The 15,399-nt window shown below is 38.1% G+C and overlaps 1 protein-coding gene across 1 annotated transcript in view; it reads left to right on the plus strand.

Annotated features, from left to right (window-relative positions):
• CNTNAP4 (contactin associated protein family member 4) overlaps nt 1-15,399 on the plus strand; it is a 284,718-nt gene that overhangs the window by 215,218 nt on the left and 54,101 nt on the right. The window contains exons 13-15 of the mRNA XM_049786330.1: nt 1,858-2,055; nt 5,508-5,664; nt 9,177-9,304. Coding sequence (XP_049642287.1) covers nt 1,858-2,055; nt 5,508-5,664; nt 9,177-9,304 — 483 coding nt within the window. The remainder of the gene's footprint in view (nt 1-1,857; nt 2,056-5,507; nt 5,665-9,176; nt 9,305-15,399) is intronic.

The following is a 15,399-nucleotide window of genomic DNA, read 5'->3' on the forward strand; positions in this document are numbered from 1 at the left end:
ATATGTTCAGTTGGAGACTCATTTTCATCTTGCAGTGCCTTGTGAGGTAGCTCACAGGGCACCAGAATGAATGATTCCTCTTAGCATAAAAAATAGGGTTGGGATATAGTACAGTGGTTTTAGGGCATATGCCTAGCATGTGATTGGCCCAGCTTCTACTCCTGGGACTGTATGGCCCCTTGAACACTACAGGGTGTAGCTCCAGAGAACTTCTGAGTATCCCAAAGTCTGGCCCCAGAGGCTCCCAGTACTGCTGAGCCCTAACTAGCAGCACATCATTGAGACTTTCATATATTATATATATACCATATATAGTATATAATATATATTATATAGTATATATAATCTTTATTTAAACATCATGACTACAAGCATGATTGTAGTTGGGTTTCAATCATAAATAGAATACCCCCCTTCACTAGTGCAATATTCCCACCACCAATGCCCCCCCTTCCAATCCTTGCCTATATTTGAGTCAGGCATTTTACTTCTCTCACTCATTAAGATTGCCATGATAGTTGTTAGTGTAGGTATTTCCTCCAACTGCACCACTTACTCTTTGCGGTGAGCTTCATATTGTGAGCCGGTCCTTTTGATCTTCATTTTTATTATCTCTGGGCATTATTATGATAATGTCCTTAATGTTTCTTAAAACCCATAGATCAGTGAGAGTATTCTTTGTCTATCTCTCTTCCTCTAATTTCACTCAGAGTAATAGATTCCATGTACATCCACGGATAGGAAAATTTCATGACTTCATCTTTCCTGACGGCTGCATAATATTCCATTGTGTAAATGTAGCACAGTTTCTTTATACTGAGCTGTCCATTGCTCTGTCTCTTCCTGAGAACTTTTAGAAAGCATCATTGCTCTGGCAAAAATGGACAAAAGGGATTAAGGAGGAAGAGAATGAAGGAGGAAGAAAGAATAAAAGAAGTAAGAAGGAGGTGGCGGAGGAAGAGGTGGAGGGAGAAAAAGAAAGAGAAGAAGAGGAAGAAAGAAGTAGATGTGTATTCCTAATTAAATGCTGTGCAAAGAAAAATAGATAGAGAACATAAAAAGAATGAGTTTCCTTTTACTCTTAGCATGAAAGATTTGTCAAGATTACAGAAGTCGGGGCCGGGCGGTGGCGCTAAAGGTAAGGTGCCTGCCTTACCTGCGCTAGCCTAGGACGGACCGCGGTTCGATCCCCCGGCGTCCCATATGGTCCCCCAAGCCAGGAGCGACTTCTGAGCGCATAGCCAGGAGTAACCCCTGAGCGTCACCGGGTGTGGCCCAAAAACCAAAAAAAAAAAAAAAAAAAAAAAAAAAAGATTACAGAAGTCACCGATTACGTTTTGTGATTGGTAGCTTCTGAGGTTCACTTACTCACACCCCCACTCTCCACTGTATCATATCTAAATTCAGGATGTGCCAATGGTCCATGTTTTACAGTAATAATAGGCACTATTTATTTTTTTTCTTCTTGGAGGAAAACACAATAACCATGTATCTTTAAAAGTAGAATGCCCTATCAGAGGAAATAAAATATATTATCAAAAAAACTGAATAATCTGGTTTCTTTAATGTCTTTCCCTGTAAATATCCTCTGGCTAAATTGTGTGAAAAAATTAACTCAACTCGCTGCAAAATACATGAATTCCAGGGGAAAAAAAGAATCACTTAAGGATGCCTGGAAAAAAAAAAAGTCAGCATCTGTATTGAGTCTGCGTCCCAGAGAGGTTAGATGACTAGTAAAGAAAAAAAAAAAATCTTTTGGACTCAGATCAAAGGTGATTTTGATTTTCTTTATTTATTTTAACTTTTGCAGACTAGTGATGGTCTCCTCTCTTTCTCCCCCCCATTTCTGCATACAAGAAACCGCCTGGACCATCCTCCAGCACAACGTCTCTGACTTAGTCAGAATTAGACACACTCGCCCTGAAAGCCCCTACGCGGGGTCTTTTGAGTATGCCGCCAGCTCCGAGCAGTTGCGGGCCACAATTCAGAGCGCAGAGCACTGTGAGCAGGAGCTTGCCTACTACTGCAAGAGGTCCCGGCTGGTCAGCAGGCATGGTGAGTACTGACTTTAGCTAGCCTTGCTCAGTGTCCCACTACCACCACTTCGGTGCTAGCCAAAGCTAGCATCCAAGAGCATCTGTCCCCTTCCACCTCCCCATACCAGTTCAGTGAACACATTCCAGAATAGAAGGCACAGAGATGCTCTAGCCTGGAGTTTAAGAACAAGATCAGCATATATCAAGGCTTTGTTCCAACTCTGATGGCCTCCAGAGTCACTTCCTGGCTGTTTACATTAATTAATTAATTTTTAATCACATCACCCTGTAGAAAAGGGCTTCGTTTCAAATACTGAGGAATTCACTTACAAAGGGCCTTTGACACCTGCGATTTGTTTGACCGTGGGAAAGGGGCCTATAAAAACATGACTTTGCTTTCTGAAGGTGCAAATCCTTCACCACCCTTTTCTTGACAGCTTCTGGGAGTGGTGTAAAATGAGAAACAGAGGGTGGGAAATGTATTTTATTCAGGTGCTCATGCAGGGCTCTGGAAAGTATCTTAACTTTTCTTGGGTTCTGCTTGCAGTGATCAGTATGTTTCTAAAAACCTGTTTGGGGTTTTATTTTTGGATCTTCTCATCACATCCCCACCACCCCTGCCCCTTTTTGAACTTCTGGCCAGGTGTGTGAGAGCATCTCCAAATCTGGCCCCCTGGTTTTGAAGTTCCTTCAGCAGACATTATCACTGTTCTCTTCCCAGTTGGCCTTCTGCTCTCTGTAATGCCTGATAATCCAGGGCTCAATCCAGAGGACTCATCTCTACTGAGAAAATAAGTCTTTAAAAATGCTGTTTCTTCCATTTTGACTTTTTTTAAATCTCAGAAACTCTGTGTTCTTTCTATTCCCCAACTGTCCAATGCAGACACCTGTTTCTGGGATGCTGATGGCATTTCTGGGCCCTTCCTGCTTACATCACCTTTATCTCACTTCCCAAATATGCTATAGTTAACATCAGTATTGAAAACCTTGGAAATTCTATTCTAAAACTTGGACAACATAAACACAGATGGTTAATGTCTGTCCCCTTAAACACATCTTAGAAAAGAGTTGGAGTTCTTGATAGAATTATAACATTGTTTTTCATTTAGATTTTGTTTTTGTGGACCACACCCAGCAATGCTCTGTGCTTAGGGATAGTGCATGGGTGACCAATGTGGTGCAAGGAATTGAACCCAGTTCATCTGTGTGCAAGACAAGCACCTTACTTCCTGTACTATCTCCACACTCCTTAACATGAATTTTTCAAGAACTGTATTTCAAATATGGTCTTACACTATAGGCATCATGCAGAAAATGTTTGGTATGATGTTTATTTCTTTTTACTCTTAATATGAACAATTTGAACAATCTTTTAACCTTTCTTCATTCACAACCTTTTCTAACTCACAAACTCCCTTCCCTTTTACTTCAACCCAGTTCCACCCTCTCTTCACTTTCTCTTCTTTCCACTTCTTCAGAATATTCTTCTTTAGACCTTCCTACATTCTTCTAAACCCTTCATATCTTGATTGTTTCTGCTCAGATTTTAGTCTTTGATACTCCAATCATATCTGTAAATAAACATAAGCATATGTAGTGCCAGAAGCATAGAATGGAGAGATGGAGAGATATTTAAATTCTAGTTCATTGGTTTGGTATAGAGCTGGGGTATAAAGTTCAGTATAGACCCATGTTTGATCCAGAAATTATGCCTGTGTACAGAGCCAGGAGTAAGCCCTGAGTTGACCACTGGGTGTGGCCCAAATACAAAAATGTAAAAGCAAATATGTTTCACAAGCCTATTCAGGTTCTACTTGCTTCAAGTACTCTGACAGAAATATCAATGAGAATATTAAAGTCATTTTGAATTTAATTATGAAAAATAGAAGGGCTTTGAAAACTCAATGATATTGTCTATTTACAATTATTAATTTTTATCTTATTTACCTTATTTATCAATTAAATTTTTATCTTATGATCTTAGTTCTTTCTTATGTTTGTGTAAATATTTACTCTAGAGAGTATTGAATTAAGTAAAAGATATTTGATACTTTTGAAACTTAGGGTTTTCTACCTGGTAGGAAAGACAGAATTTGACAAACATTCAACCTTGAGGTATAATTTAATGCTCCTTTTGGCCTATGAACACAGTATTTTCATTTGTGTTATCCAAATATCTGTTAAATATTTCAAATGCATTTTACCCTTTGTTGTGTTTTCCTGTGATGAAAAGGTGAAATTTCTTGTTATTAATATCCTAATCCTGACTCAGTCTAATCACTCTTTCTTCTCTTCTAATTATAATGATTTGTGTAGTGATACAGAGGGAACAAGAGGGCCTCAACATTGTTGAGTCTTCACTACTAGTCAGCAATGGCAAAAGTCTCATTGGTGCTTGGAAAGTCAAAAATGATCAAGCACATCTGAGAAATTGACCAATTTGGTATCATCTTCTTCTTATACCCTGATTCTAAAATAACTATCATTTTCTTTTCCTGATGCTCCCTGACCCACCCCAACCCCATTCTAAGACACATTGTCAGTATAACTCACCTCTTTCTCTGAACTTCCCACCTGAATGTTCCCTTTATTCTTTGCCCTGCTTCCTTGGCTTCGTATTTAATCTGACCTGTGAGAAAGAGCTGGTAGCTAAACATTTATCATAGAAAGAAATGCATTTGGTAGAAGGAAACTTTTTTTTTGGAGTGTAATATTTGCTTCAGGCCTCGAGATCTTTCAGCGTTATTTCTGTAGTCTACAAATAAATAGTCATGTCAACAGAATGGAAGGAGGGTGAATACCTACTTCCGAATAAATCTGAAATCATGACAAGGGTGCTAATTCTAACACTTAATAATAGCTAGCCAATAAGTATATTGAGATAAATCACCAGCTGACCTTACACAGGATTTCATAATGTCTATTGGCTATCTATCTCAAGTCAATTTTGTTTCTTCTATGCTAATTACTTTTTGTTTTTGTTTTTTGGACCATACCTGGTGACACTCAAGGGTTACTCCTGGCTATGCACTCAGAAATTGCTCCTGTCATATTGGGACCCAAGTCTATCCTGGGTCAGCCACATGCAAGGCAAACACCCTACCAAGGTGCTATTGCTCCAGCCCCTTAATTACTTTATATTTTGATGCTCTCTTGTTTAAAATTCTTTTAAAGAAATTGCATATATGAGCTACTATGGGAACAGATGTTTTGATTGGTCTTTTTTACCTGCATGCCTGAATTAAATAGGAATTGCTGATTTTCTTTCTTACTCAAAGAAAGTTCTATTAATCACTTAAGTTAAAAAAATTTCTTTCCAATTTTCTTAAACTGATGCTGTCAGGTACAGTGTTGGAGGTCCCACTATCTCAAATCCAGGTTGACCCCTCTTTGCTCTTTGATCTCATTTCACCTTGGCTAGAAGGCTGCTGAGTGGAGGAGAGGGCTGATGTCATCTCTCTTCTCTTTCAGATGGAACTCCTCTGAGTTGGTGGGTTGGAAGAACGAATGAAACACACACCTACTGGGGAGGCTCTTTGCCTGATCCTCAAAAATGCACTTGCGGATTGGAGGGAAATTGCATCGATTCTCAATATTACTGCAACTGTGATGCCGACCGAAATGAATGGTGATTTCCATGTTCTTCCCTTTACACAAAACAAAATGGTTTACAAATGAAACATTCCAAATATGTGTAGTTAGCAAGATTGCACGGTGCACAAGTGAAAGAGGGCGTAGGTTTGATTGTGATCTGTTAGAATCAATCTGAATTCTAATGTTGAGAAGAATACTTTAGAATTTTCTTTTTATTTTTGTGCTCTCTTATTTTTGGAAATATAATGAAATAGAGGCATCTATTTGATCTTTCCTCTTAATTCCAAGTAAAATTTTTTTTTGAAATTTAACTGTAGGGGCTGGAGAAATAGTTAAAGAGCAGAGGGCATGAAAAACTTAGTTTGAATGCAGGAAGCCCAAGTTCAATTCCCAGAACCATATAATACAATGAGCATTCTCAGATGATCCCTGAGCCTAAACTTGGAGTAGCCACCAAGCACTGCCAGCTCCCAAACAAATAAAAAGACCCTTAAGTATAATTAACTATGAATGACTCTCAACATATCATTTCTAAAATATTTCTTCAATAATATTCTTATAAAAGGTTTAAACATCTGAATGCACAATTTCCCAAACTTTCTTTAACATGTTGTTCTCTTTTGTTGTTGTTGTTGTTGTTGTTGTTGTTTGGGGGCCAGGCCCAGTAATATTCAGCAGTTCCTCCTTACTCTAAGCTCAGAGGGTCACTCCTGATGGTCTTCAAAGAGCAAACTCAGACCTACAGGAGAATATTGCTCAGCCCATTAGGTTAGCTCTATGATCCTGTTCTTTCCATTTTAAAGGTCATGCCATGCCACACAGATGTCATTATTTGTTTCTGCTCTTTGGTAAAAGGAAATCTTTAACATTTTAAGGATTTGAAAAATCCTTATTCTCTAAGTAGACAAGTTGTTTTATGTATGTGCTTTACTTGGAAAAATTATACATTTTCTTTGAGGCTAGGCATGGAAATCGATTGGATTGAATGGTAAAGTGCATTATGATTTTTAATTCAGGATGTGTATCATACACTGTTAAGCTGGCAGAATTACTTTAAAATGGTCAATGACCTGGAGATGTTTTGAGGGTTAGAGCACATGCCTTACATACAAAAGGCCTTGAGTTTGGTCCCTGGCATTGAATGACTGCCAGGTGAGCTTGGTGGCCTCAGGATCTTCAAGCCCAGGCACCCCAAAAATAAAACTAAAAAGAAAAAATCCAAACAAACAGTCAAACCATCAGTTCTCAGAACCACTGAACTAAAGTATCACAAGAAGGGGCTCCCAGGGCTTTGAATACTGATATTACTGATCCATTTGGTTGTAAATAAAATTTATTTAGTCACTGAGTATAGATAACTATGAAATCAACTCACATTTTAATTATATGTTACTCTTTTTATTTGTCAAACATCTAGACTGTGTTATATTTAAAATCAAACTGGACCAAGTGGTATGAAAACATGACCCAAAATTTTAGTGTTGCATGTTTGGTTGAAAGAATATTATCTTTTCTAAATTCTAGTTTTCCAAATTTCAACCCCTTATAGAGGGCTCTATTATTTTTTCTTATTGTCTTTAAACACACAGAAATGACCATATAGTTATATTTTAAAATCTAAATAGCATATTATCAGTTATGCTTAAGAGAAAACAAAAACAACCCATCTAATCAATCACCAATCAGCCTTCAAAGCCTCTGTAATATATTATTATCAAACATAACTTGGAGGATTGAGAGATAGTTCAGAGGTTCAGAAAGCAGGTACCGAACCCTGGTTCAATCCACAGTACTCAATTGTTTCTGAGTGTAGGTGTCTGAGGCCCCTGAGCACTGTCAGATCTGGTGACTCCATATGGGTCATAGGACCTAACCTGTGTTAATGTCCAGGCTTAAGCCTGGAGATCTCAGTGCTATTTGGTTGGAGTGGTTTCTGGGTACCCTGATCCCTATAAGGGAGTGGCACACATTGCAGAAAAAAATTTTTTGAATTATAGTAAATTCTGCTTCTTGTGAAGTGTTTGTGCATGAAACTAATCTTTCCCAGATAATTATGATCCCAGAGGAAAATATTTAGAAAATATACCAATTTGATATAGAGAACAGTCAAATGTGGGCACAAACTAGGTTGAGGGGACTGTCCTGTCATTCTTGAAAAAATATGGCTCAAAGGAGTGCCATTAATGTTTCAATATCTTTTCCTTGGAGGACCCTGTCTAGGCCGCATCCTAAGGTCACTAGATTAGAGCCCAGAATATTGGAGTGAAAGTGCAGGTTGATTTTTTTTTTTTTTTTTTGCTGAAGGTGGAATAAAGTTTCCAGTTGCCAGAAAAGCTGGAAATTGAGAGAGCAGTGAAAGTTCTCCCAAAGGGAAACTCTTTTCAGAGACAGTGCTCTCTGCAGTTGGCCAAGATGCTTAGTTCACCCCTAACCTACATGAGGTGGTGGCATTTCTAGCAACCAAGCAAATAGTTCCTTACCGAAAACTGCAAAGCCAAGAACATAAGATAGTACAGTAGGGAGAGCTCTTGACTTGCATACAGCTGACCCATAGTCAGCCCCTGCCAACCCACAGTTTCCCACAGAGTCCACCAGGACTTATCTCTGAGCACTGAGAATCCTGAATACTTCAGGGAGTGGCCCAAAATTTAAGGGAAGGGGAGGGGAGGGAAGAGAAGGGGAGGGGAGAGAAAGGTGGGAATGAGAGAAGAGAAGGAAAGAATAGAAGGGAAGGGAAGAATAGAAGGGAAGATGGGAAGGGAAGAAAAGGGAAGGGAGATAGAAAGAAAAAGAAAAAAAGCCTAAGTGCCTAGTATATATCAGCCTTCCACCTACCCCTTTTAACCAAGCACACAACCAAGTCTCAGCTATTCATTGTGATAAGATTAGAATTCTCCTGCACAGGCAATAAAAAAGGAGAGCTGAGGGGCCAAAGTGGTAGCATAGTGGTAGGGCATTTGCCTTGCATGCAGCTGACACAGGACAGATGCAGGTTAGATCTCCAGCATCCCATATGTCACCTGAGCCTTCCAGGAGCAATCCATTTCTGAGCAGAGCCAGGAATAGCCCCTGAGCACCATTGGGTGTAGCCCCAACACCAATAAATAAGTTAAAAAAAGAACAATAATCAGATATGGACTTTACATATCTCTCAATATAGTGACCCCAGGGAATGAGTAGGTGGAAAGTACAAAAGGTTCCAACAGAATTAAAAACAAAAAGCAAAAAACACCACCTTGCTAACAAAAGCAAATCTCTTTATAAACAGCATGTTCTGTTATTCCTCTTCCTTTTGCAAAAATGTTTTAAAAAGTTCTTCTGTCCACAAGAGGCATTACAGACAGTACTGCCAATTTTTATGTGCAATATCGGACATTAAAATATTACAATTTTTATGTGCCTGAAGCTCAAAGTAGCTTCTTACTTTTTTGTCATCTGCAAAGTTAGCTTAGAACATCTTGTCTTTGAACAGCAAGAAGAATTCCTTTTCGAATTCTTTTCATCAGAGTGATTTGAGGAATTGGGGGGGCGGTTGCTGTCTTTTAGGACCAATGACACTGGATTCCTTTCATATAAAGAACACCTGCCCGTCAGGAAGATCGTGATCACAGACACAGGTCGGCCCCACTCGGAAGCAGCGTACCGCCTAGGACCTCTGCTGTGCCGAGGAGACCGTAAGTGGGAGCGGTGGAGGGTGCTGTGGTTCCAGAATTCTGTCTCTGTGATGTAATCAATGATAAGTCCTTGACTGCAAGAATGCTGAAGCCATGTCTGAAATGTTCTTCTAGCTCCAGTGTTACTAAAAGTGGCGGGATTGCCACTTGGGGGCGCTGGAATGCTCCATGGGGCTAGAATCCTAGACTTGGGTTTTATTAGAGGATACTCTGGCGGGTTTTGTTGGTTTGTTTACAGAGACAGATTTCTAGGTGGGGTTTCTGAACAATTTATTTTTCTAAGAAGGGGGCCAAGTAAATTTGAAACCCTCATCTCTGTCCCATCAATAAATAAAGCATTTGTATGATGTGGAAGGCCTTAATGGCCAGTAGGGAAAAATCTAGTTAGGATCTCCAGAGAAGGAAACCATTGAGCTTCTCAATAGAATTGTCTCATATATAACCCATTCCCATATCCCCATCTTTTCCCACAGAAGAAAGTCTCTATCCCACCTAAGTCTGCGAGTTCAGTTTTCTAGTGTGGTCTAGAACACAAGAGACTCAAATGTCAGTTTCATCGAACACATTTTGGCTTTTAATTTTATTTTTCAGTTTGTGTGTGTATATGATATGTGTGAATTTATTCTAAGTCAATAGGACGTGCTGTTTTGATCTATCTATTGTACTAACACTATAAACCAGAATTTTTTTTCATTCAAATAGCGTTTCACTGAAAAGATGTAATTTCTGCAGGGAATGAAATGAGCATGCATATTCATTCATAATCTCTGAAATCAGTGGAGCTAGAGACAGATGCATTCATTATTTATGCTTTTAGTTATTTCTGGAATGTAGACTAGAGATAGAAGAAATATTTATTTGCTTTAAAAGTAAACCCTAAAATAAAATTTTATTCTTGGGGTTCAACAGAAGAAGGGATGGCCTGACAATTTGGTGGGTTTATGGAGATTCATTGCAGAAATTGCTTAGTTAAAAAGCAAAGATGATACTGGCCTATAAAAATTTATATGTGCATTGTAAAAAACTGCCTGCCATGGTGCCAGCCATCCCTAATCTTTTTCATCTCTGCTTCCTGTTCTGCTGGTAGACCATACACAATTACATGAAGATGGCATCGGATATTTCATGGAGAGAAAAAAAAATATGTGCAAAGGGCTGAGACTGTAAACTCAGGATGCTTCCTAGGGAGTGCAATGATTCCATGTGACTATAGCAAGATTGTTCTATACATCACATTCACTTCTTCCTGCCAACTCAATCTTAACCCTTTTAGGGCCCAGGCTGGCTTCCTCTGATCAGCTGCCTTATACTATGGGCCACAATCCAAGCAGAAATTAGTCTGATTTGAGTGAGCTTTCTACCAGTTCTGCCCATTTCCTTCCATTCACCTAGGTCCCCAATACACTTTCACAGTGATCCAAGGAGCTCCATCCAGGGCAATTTATCCACAGTGGCCATTTGACATTACCTTGAGATACTTTTGGTTATCACAATTGGAGGGACTTGAATGCTAGGGGTATCTAGTGAGAGAAGCCAGAAGTGCTTTTCAACATGCTGCAATGCAGAAGGCATTCTCATACAACAAAGACATACCTGTTCCAGAATGTAAGTCCCGCTGAGGCAGAGAAAGAGAATTGTATTTTTTTGACTGCGGGGATGCAAAGGTTGTCATTTAATAGGAAGAGGACTTTGTGGAGAGTTTCCAGGAGTTGGAGACCTGCTAATATATCTCTGACTGACTGATGAATAAGCCTTTGTGTCTCCACCACGTTTGAAGATTGAGGTCCATCCACATCTGAAGTGATAAGGACTGTTCTCTCTGAGAGAGGTTCATCTCTCTTGGCTTACTCAGAAAAGCAATAACTAGAAAACAATGAATGCTCTTTTTCTATGGAGGGAAAATTCTCACTCATTAAGGTGTCATGTCCTGGGAATATTTTTTTTCTTTGTCAGTGTGATACATTGAGCAGTGACATACAGGCTTTTGGAGATAGGCCCATACACTGGATTATGCATTTCTAAGCCAAATAAAGGAATATGGACATTACACTAAAGACAAAACGAAAACATGGAGTAACTTAACATTAAAGACTTTTTAAATTCTTTTGTTTGTTTGGGGGCCATACCTGGAGGTGTTCAGACGTTATTAGTTATTACTGGCTCTGCACTCAGGAGTCATTCCTGGCAGTTTTTTGAAGGACCATCTTAGATGCCAGGGATTGAACCTAGGTCAGCTGCAAGCAAGGCAAGCACCCTACCTGCTGTACTATCGTGCTGGTCCACAATTTTTTAATTCTTACATTCCAAATGGAAGCTTTGAAATACAGTTAGGAACCTGAAAGAGCAGTAGAGTGAACTTTGATGTAGGCTGTGACCTACATCAAAGCGACTGGAGGAAGCCCTGAAATAGGGCCTGAAAAGATGGGAAGCTTCAAGAAGAGGCTGGGTCAGAGGGAGGTACAGTTAGTGAGACTTGGGTGGGGAATTGAGGGGGAAAGGGTGCGAGGTGAATTTTCATTTTCACAGTGGAATATCATAGATCATACATCAAGACAGTTTGGAATTCTTTATTGATATAGCAATGGCTGAGATTTTCTAAGAGCAGAAATATGGGCAGCTGAGAATAAAAATATGATATTTTGGTTTGAATACAGAAAACAGACATTTTATATGTAATCATAATTTTCTAGGACATAAGACAGAGGCCTTGAAGATTTTGGGTACATTAGTAAGCATGAGCAAGAAAGGCCTGCTGACATATATGCAGACTAGCCATCTTTCATTGAGGGTATTCCTTTGAGGCCTCTGTGGCACTTTTTAAATAATGTGAGTGGGTCTGAAAGTCCACATGCTACCTACTGCTATTGTGGGATTTCAGAAATAACAGATTCTAATGTAGTTCAGTGCCCTAGCCTCAAAGTAAAAGATGTGAATAACAACACTGCTTTTAAAATCAGATATAACACTTAGTTGCTATTGTGACTAGATTGTTCATATGGAAATAATGTTTTAGAAAGGTACATGAGATGTAAATGATAGAATACAGCATCTTAATTTACCATGAAAAGTAGGCCAACTCAGAACAAAAGAGAAGTTCCTGGGTATCTTAAAAGGTACCTGTGAAAATGCACCATGATAGGATGAAGAATCAAAGATTTAACTATTTTTTACTAAGGTCAGGATCAAGGATATCTATCCACACTTTCTAGTCAATATCACTTTTGAGGTCTTAGCACATGTGATAAGTCAAGGAATGAAGTTCAAGTAGATATGCCAGACATGAAAAAAATAAATGTCTCCTCAAATGCATGGTTTTGTAAAATATCTCTAAACTTTTATTTTAAAAATAAGTTTAGCAAGGTCACAGGCTACTAGGGCAAATGTGTAAAAACAAATTACAATGCTTAGAATAACAATATCTGTAAATGAAAACTTTTAAACTACCATTTATGTTAGACCAAAAAAATTCAAAAATACTCTGGTGTAAATTATAGCAAAATTACAAGATATTGATGAGAAATAATGAACTAAATGCAACACTTCTATGCTCTAGGTTGGAAAAATTTGATAGCAAGATGCTAATTTTCCTTAAATTGATACACTAGTAAGTATACAAACAAACTTCTCAGTTTTGTTTCTTAGGTTTCTTTTTTTCCATGTAGAAATTGGTGAAGTGGTTTTATATGGAAATACACAGGCCTAGAATAAACAAAACATTTTTTAAAAATGGAACAAAACTTGAAAACTTACACTTTCTGATTTTAACTTAATAGAAAACCCACAAAATTCAGAACACTGTGATATTGACATGAGATAGACAAATAAAGAGATTAAAATAGAATGCCTTGAAAGAAAAACATACAGACACACATATCTCAGGTCGCATAAAGTTGCCTTGACAACTCTTTGGAAAAATAATAGTCCTTTTCATAAAACAATAATGGAATAATGATAGACATTTGCAAAAATAAACACAAAATAAAAGAAACTTCAGACTACATATACAAATTGACTCAAGGTTGGCTTAAACTGAAATATCCACAAACTACCAAACTTTGCTAAAATCCTAAGATCACAAGTTCAGCCTTATGAAGGGGCAGTGGTTAAGTGGGATCAACTGCTAAAAATGGAATCCCAGACATGCACTCAATCACAGTCTCAACCCCATAATTTTTTAGTACAAATTTTTACTGAAATTTAAAACTACTTTTTAAATGGGAGTGTTAAGAAAATTCAAAGAAAATCCATGTATTGGAAGAAAATAGTTGCAAATAAATATCTAATAAAGGTAAGCATCTCCTTTACTTGTAAAAACAACTCTTATAGTAAAATGAAAATAATTCCAATTAACTAGTGGGCAAAATAACTGTATATCCCTGTAACTGAGGGATATATCCTGCATACATAGGCCCACTAGAAGATACTCAACATCATATTGTCATGGTGAAATATTACTATATGATTAAAAAATCAAAAAACAACAAGCAAACCAAGTCTGTCTGATAAGATAAAAAAATAAAGCTCAATGAAGTGCAGCAAAAAGTCCCATGTATTAGGGTAAAAATGCATAATATTAAGGCCACTTTGGGGAAAGTTGAATGCACATTCAACTATTGACATTGCAGTGTCTGCCCAAGAGAAATGAGTAGCCAGTATGTAAAGGCTTGTTTTGGCTCTCTTCAGTGGGCATTTTCTATGAAAACCAGAAAATAATAGACTTCCGTCAGTCAGTGAATGACTGAGTCTTCCTTTTTATTTCTTTTTTCTTTTTTTTTTTTGCTGATATATACACACTTTATCTTGAACCACTTACTACTGATAGCAGAAAGAAATGGACTATTAATAATTGTAACAATATAAATTGAATGCATTAGGCTAAACACAGGACACCAGTTTAAAAAGTTTCATGCTAGATGCTTCCATTCCAAAGATATTTTTGTAAAGGCAAAATCATAGAAACAGAGAAAGCATATTCTATTGCCAACAACTGTAGGGTGAGGCCTGTTTTTACAAGAGGCATAAGTGTGAGAATGGTTCGATATTTGTTGTGTGGCAGCAATTTTGTGACCTTATGCATTTTTTCAAAATAAAATTCCAGAGCAATATATAGTAGAAAAATCTTGCTTTTATTTGATGGGAATTCTCCTTCATAATGTGATTAAAAGAAAACCATCAGATAGAGTATGAATGGTCTTAAGACTGTATTTTTCTAAGACTGTATTTTTAGAGCAACTTCAGGTCTACAAAAACTTGAAAGGAATATATTTCAGAGATGTTCCCTGCTCCCACTCAGCAAAACTTCCCACCTCATCACTCTTTATGGAAGATATTTACATTTTTGGGGCCATACCCGGTGATGCACAGGGCTTACTCCTGGCTCTGTGCTCTGAAATCCCTCCTGGCTTGATTATATGGGACAATGGGGATCAAACTGAGGTCTGTCCTAGGTCAGCCACGCTAAAGCAAATGTCCTACCGCTGCACCACCGCTCCGGCCCTGGATGCTTACATTTTAAATCAGAGATGATACTTGCTTAATATAAAATTGGGTCAGATAAACTCATAAAACAGTAAAGGTTTTAGTAACATGGGAATTCTCCAGGAAAAGAATTAAACCTGCTAGTGATGTATTTGATTTCTATTAATGTTAGAAATCAATGGAAAGAATCAAGGGATAGCACCTGGGTCTACCAGTCAACCAAAAGATTTTGATAAAAGGGGCTTGCCTTTCTACTCACTATGTCTTGCCTTTCTACTCACTCTCTTAAAGAAAAAGAGAGAGAGAATATCTCCACTTTTGAAGTAGCTAAGTATTCTCCACAAATGTTTCTCAACCTCTTCCCAACAGTGCCCTTTAACTTCCAGCACTGTTTCCCTTCTGTGTTCTCCATTTTCTATATTTTAAACCTCTGAATCTATGCTGCTCCCTATCAACATAATTTTCACCTGTGGCCCTTTTAGAATATACTGGGACCCAATCCTGGCCTCCAGTTGAGAAATACTCTTCTAGACCAAAAATATCTCAACTTTAAGCTGCATAACATTTACTCAGAGAGTATTGCAGCTTGCATGCACTATCTTCAGAACTTGGCCCAA

The sequence above is a fragment of the Suncus etruscus genome, chromosome 14 (genome assembly GCF_024139225.1).
Source record: "Suncus etruscus isolate mSunEtr1 chromosome 14, mSunEtr1.pri.cur, whole genome shotgun sequence".
In the NCBI taxonomy this organism is placed as follows: domain Eukaryota; kingdom Metazoa; phylum Chordata; class Mammalia; order Eulipotyphla; family Soricidae; genus Suncus; species Suncus etruscus.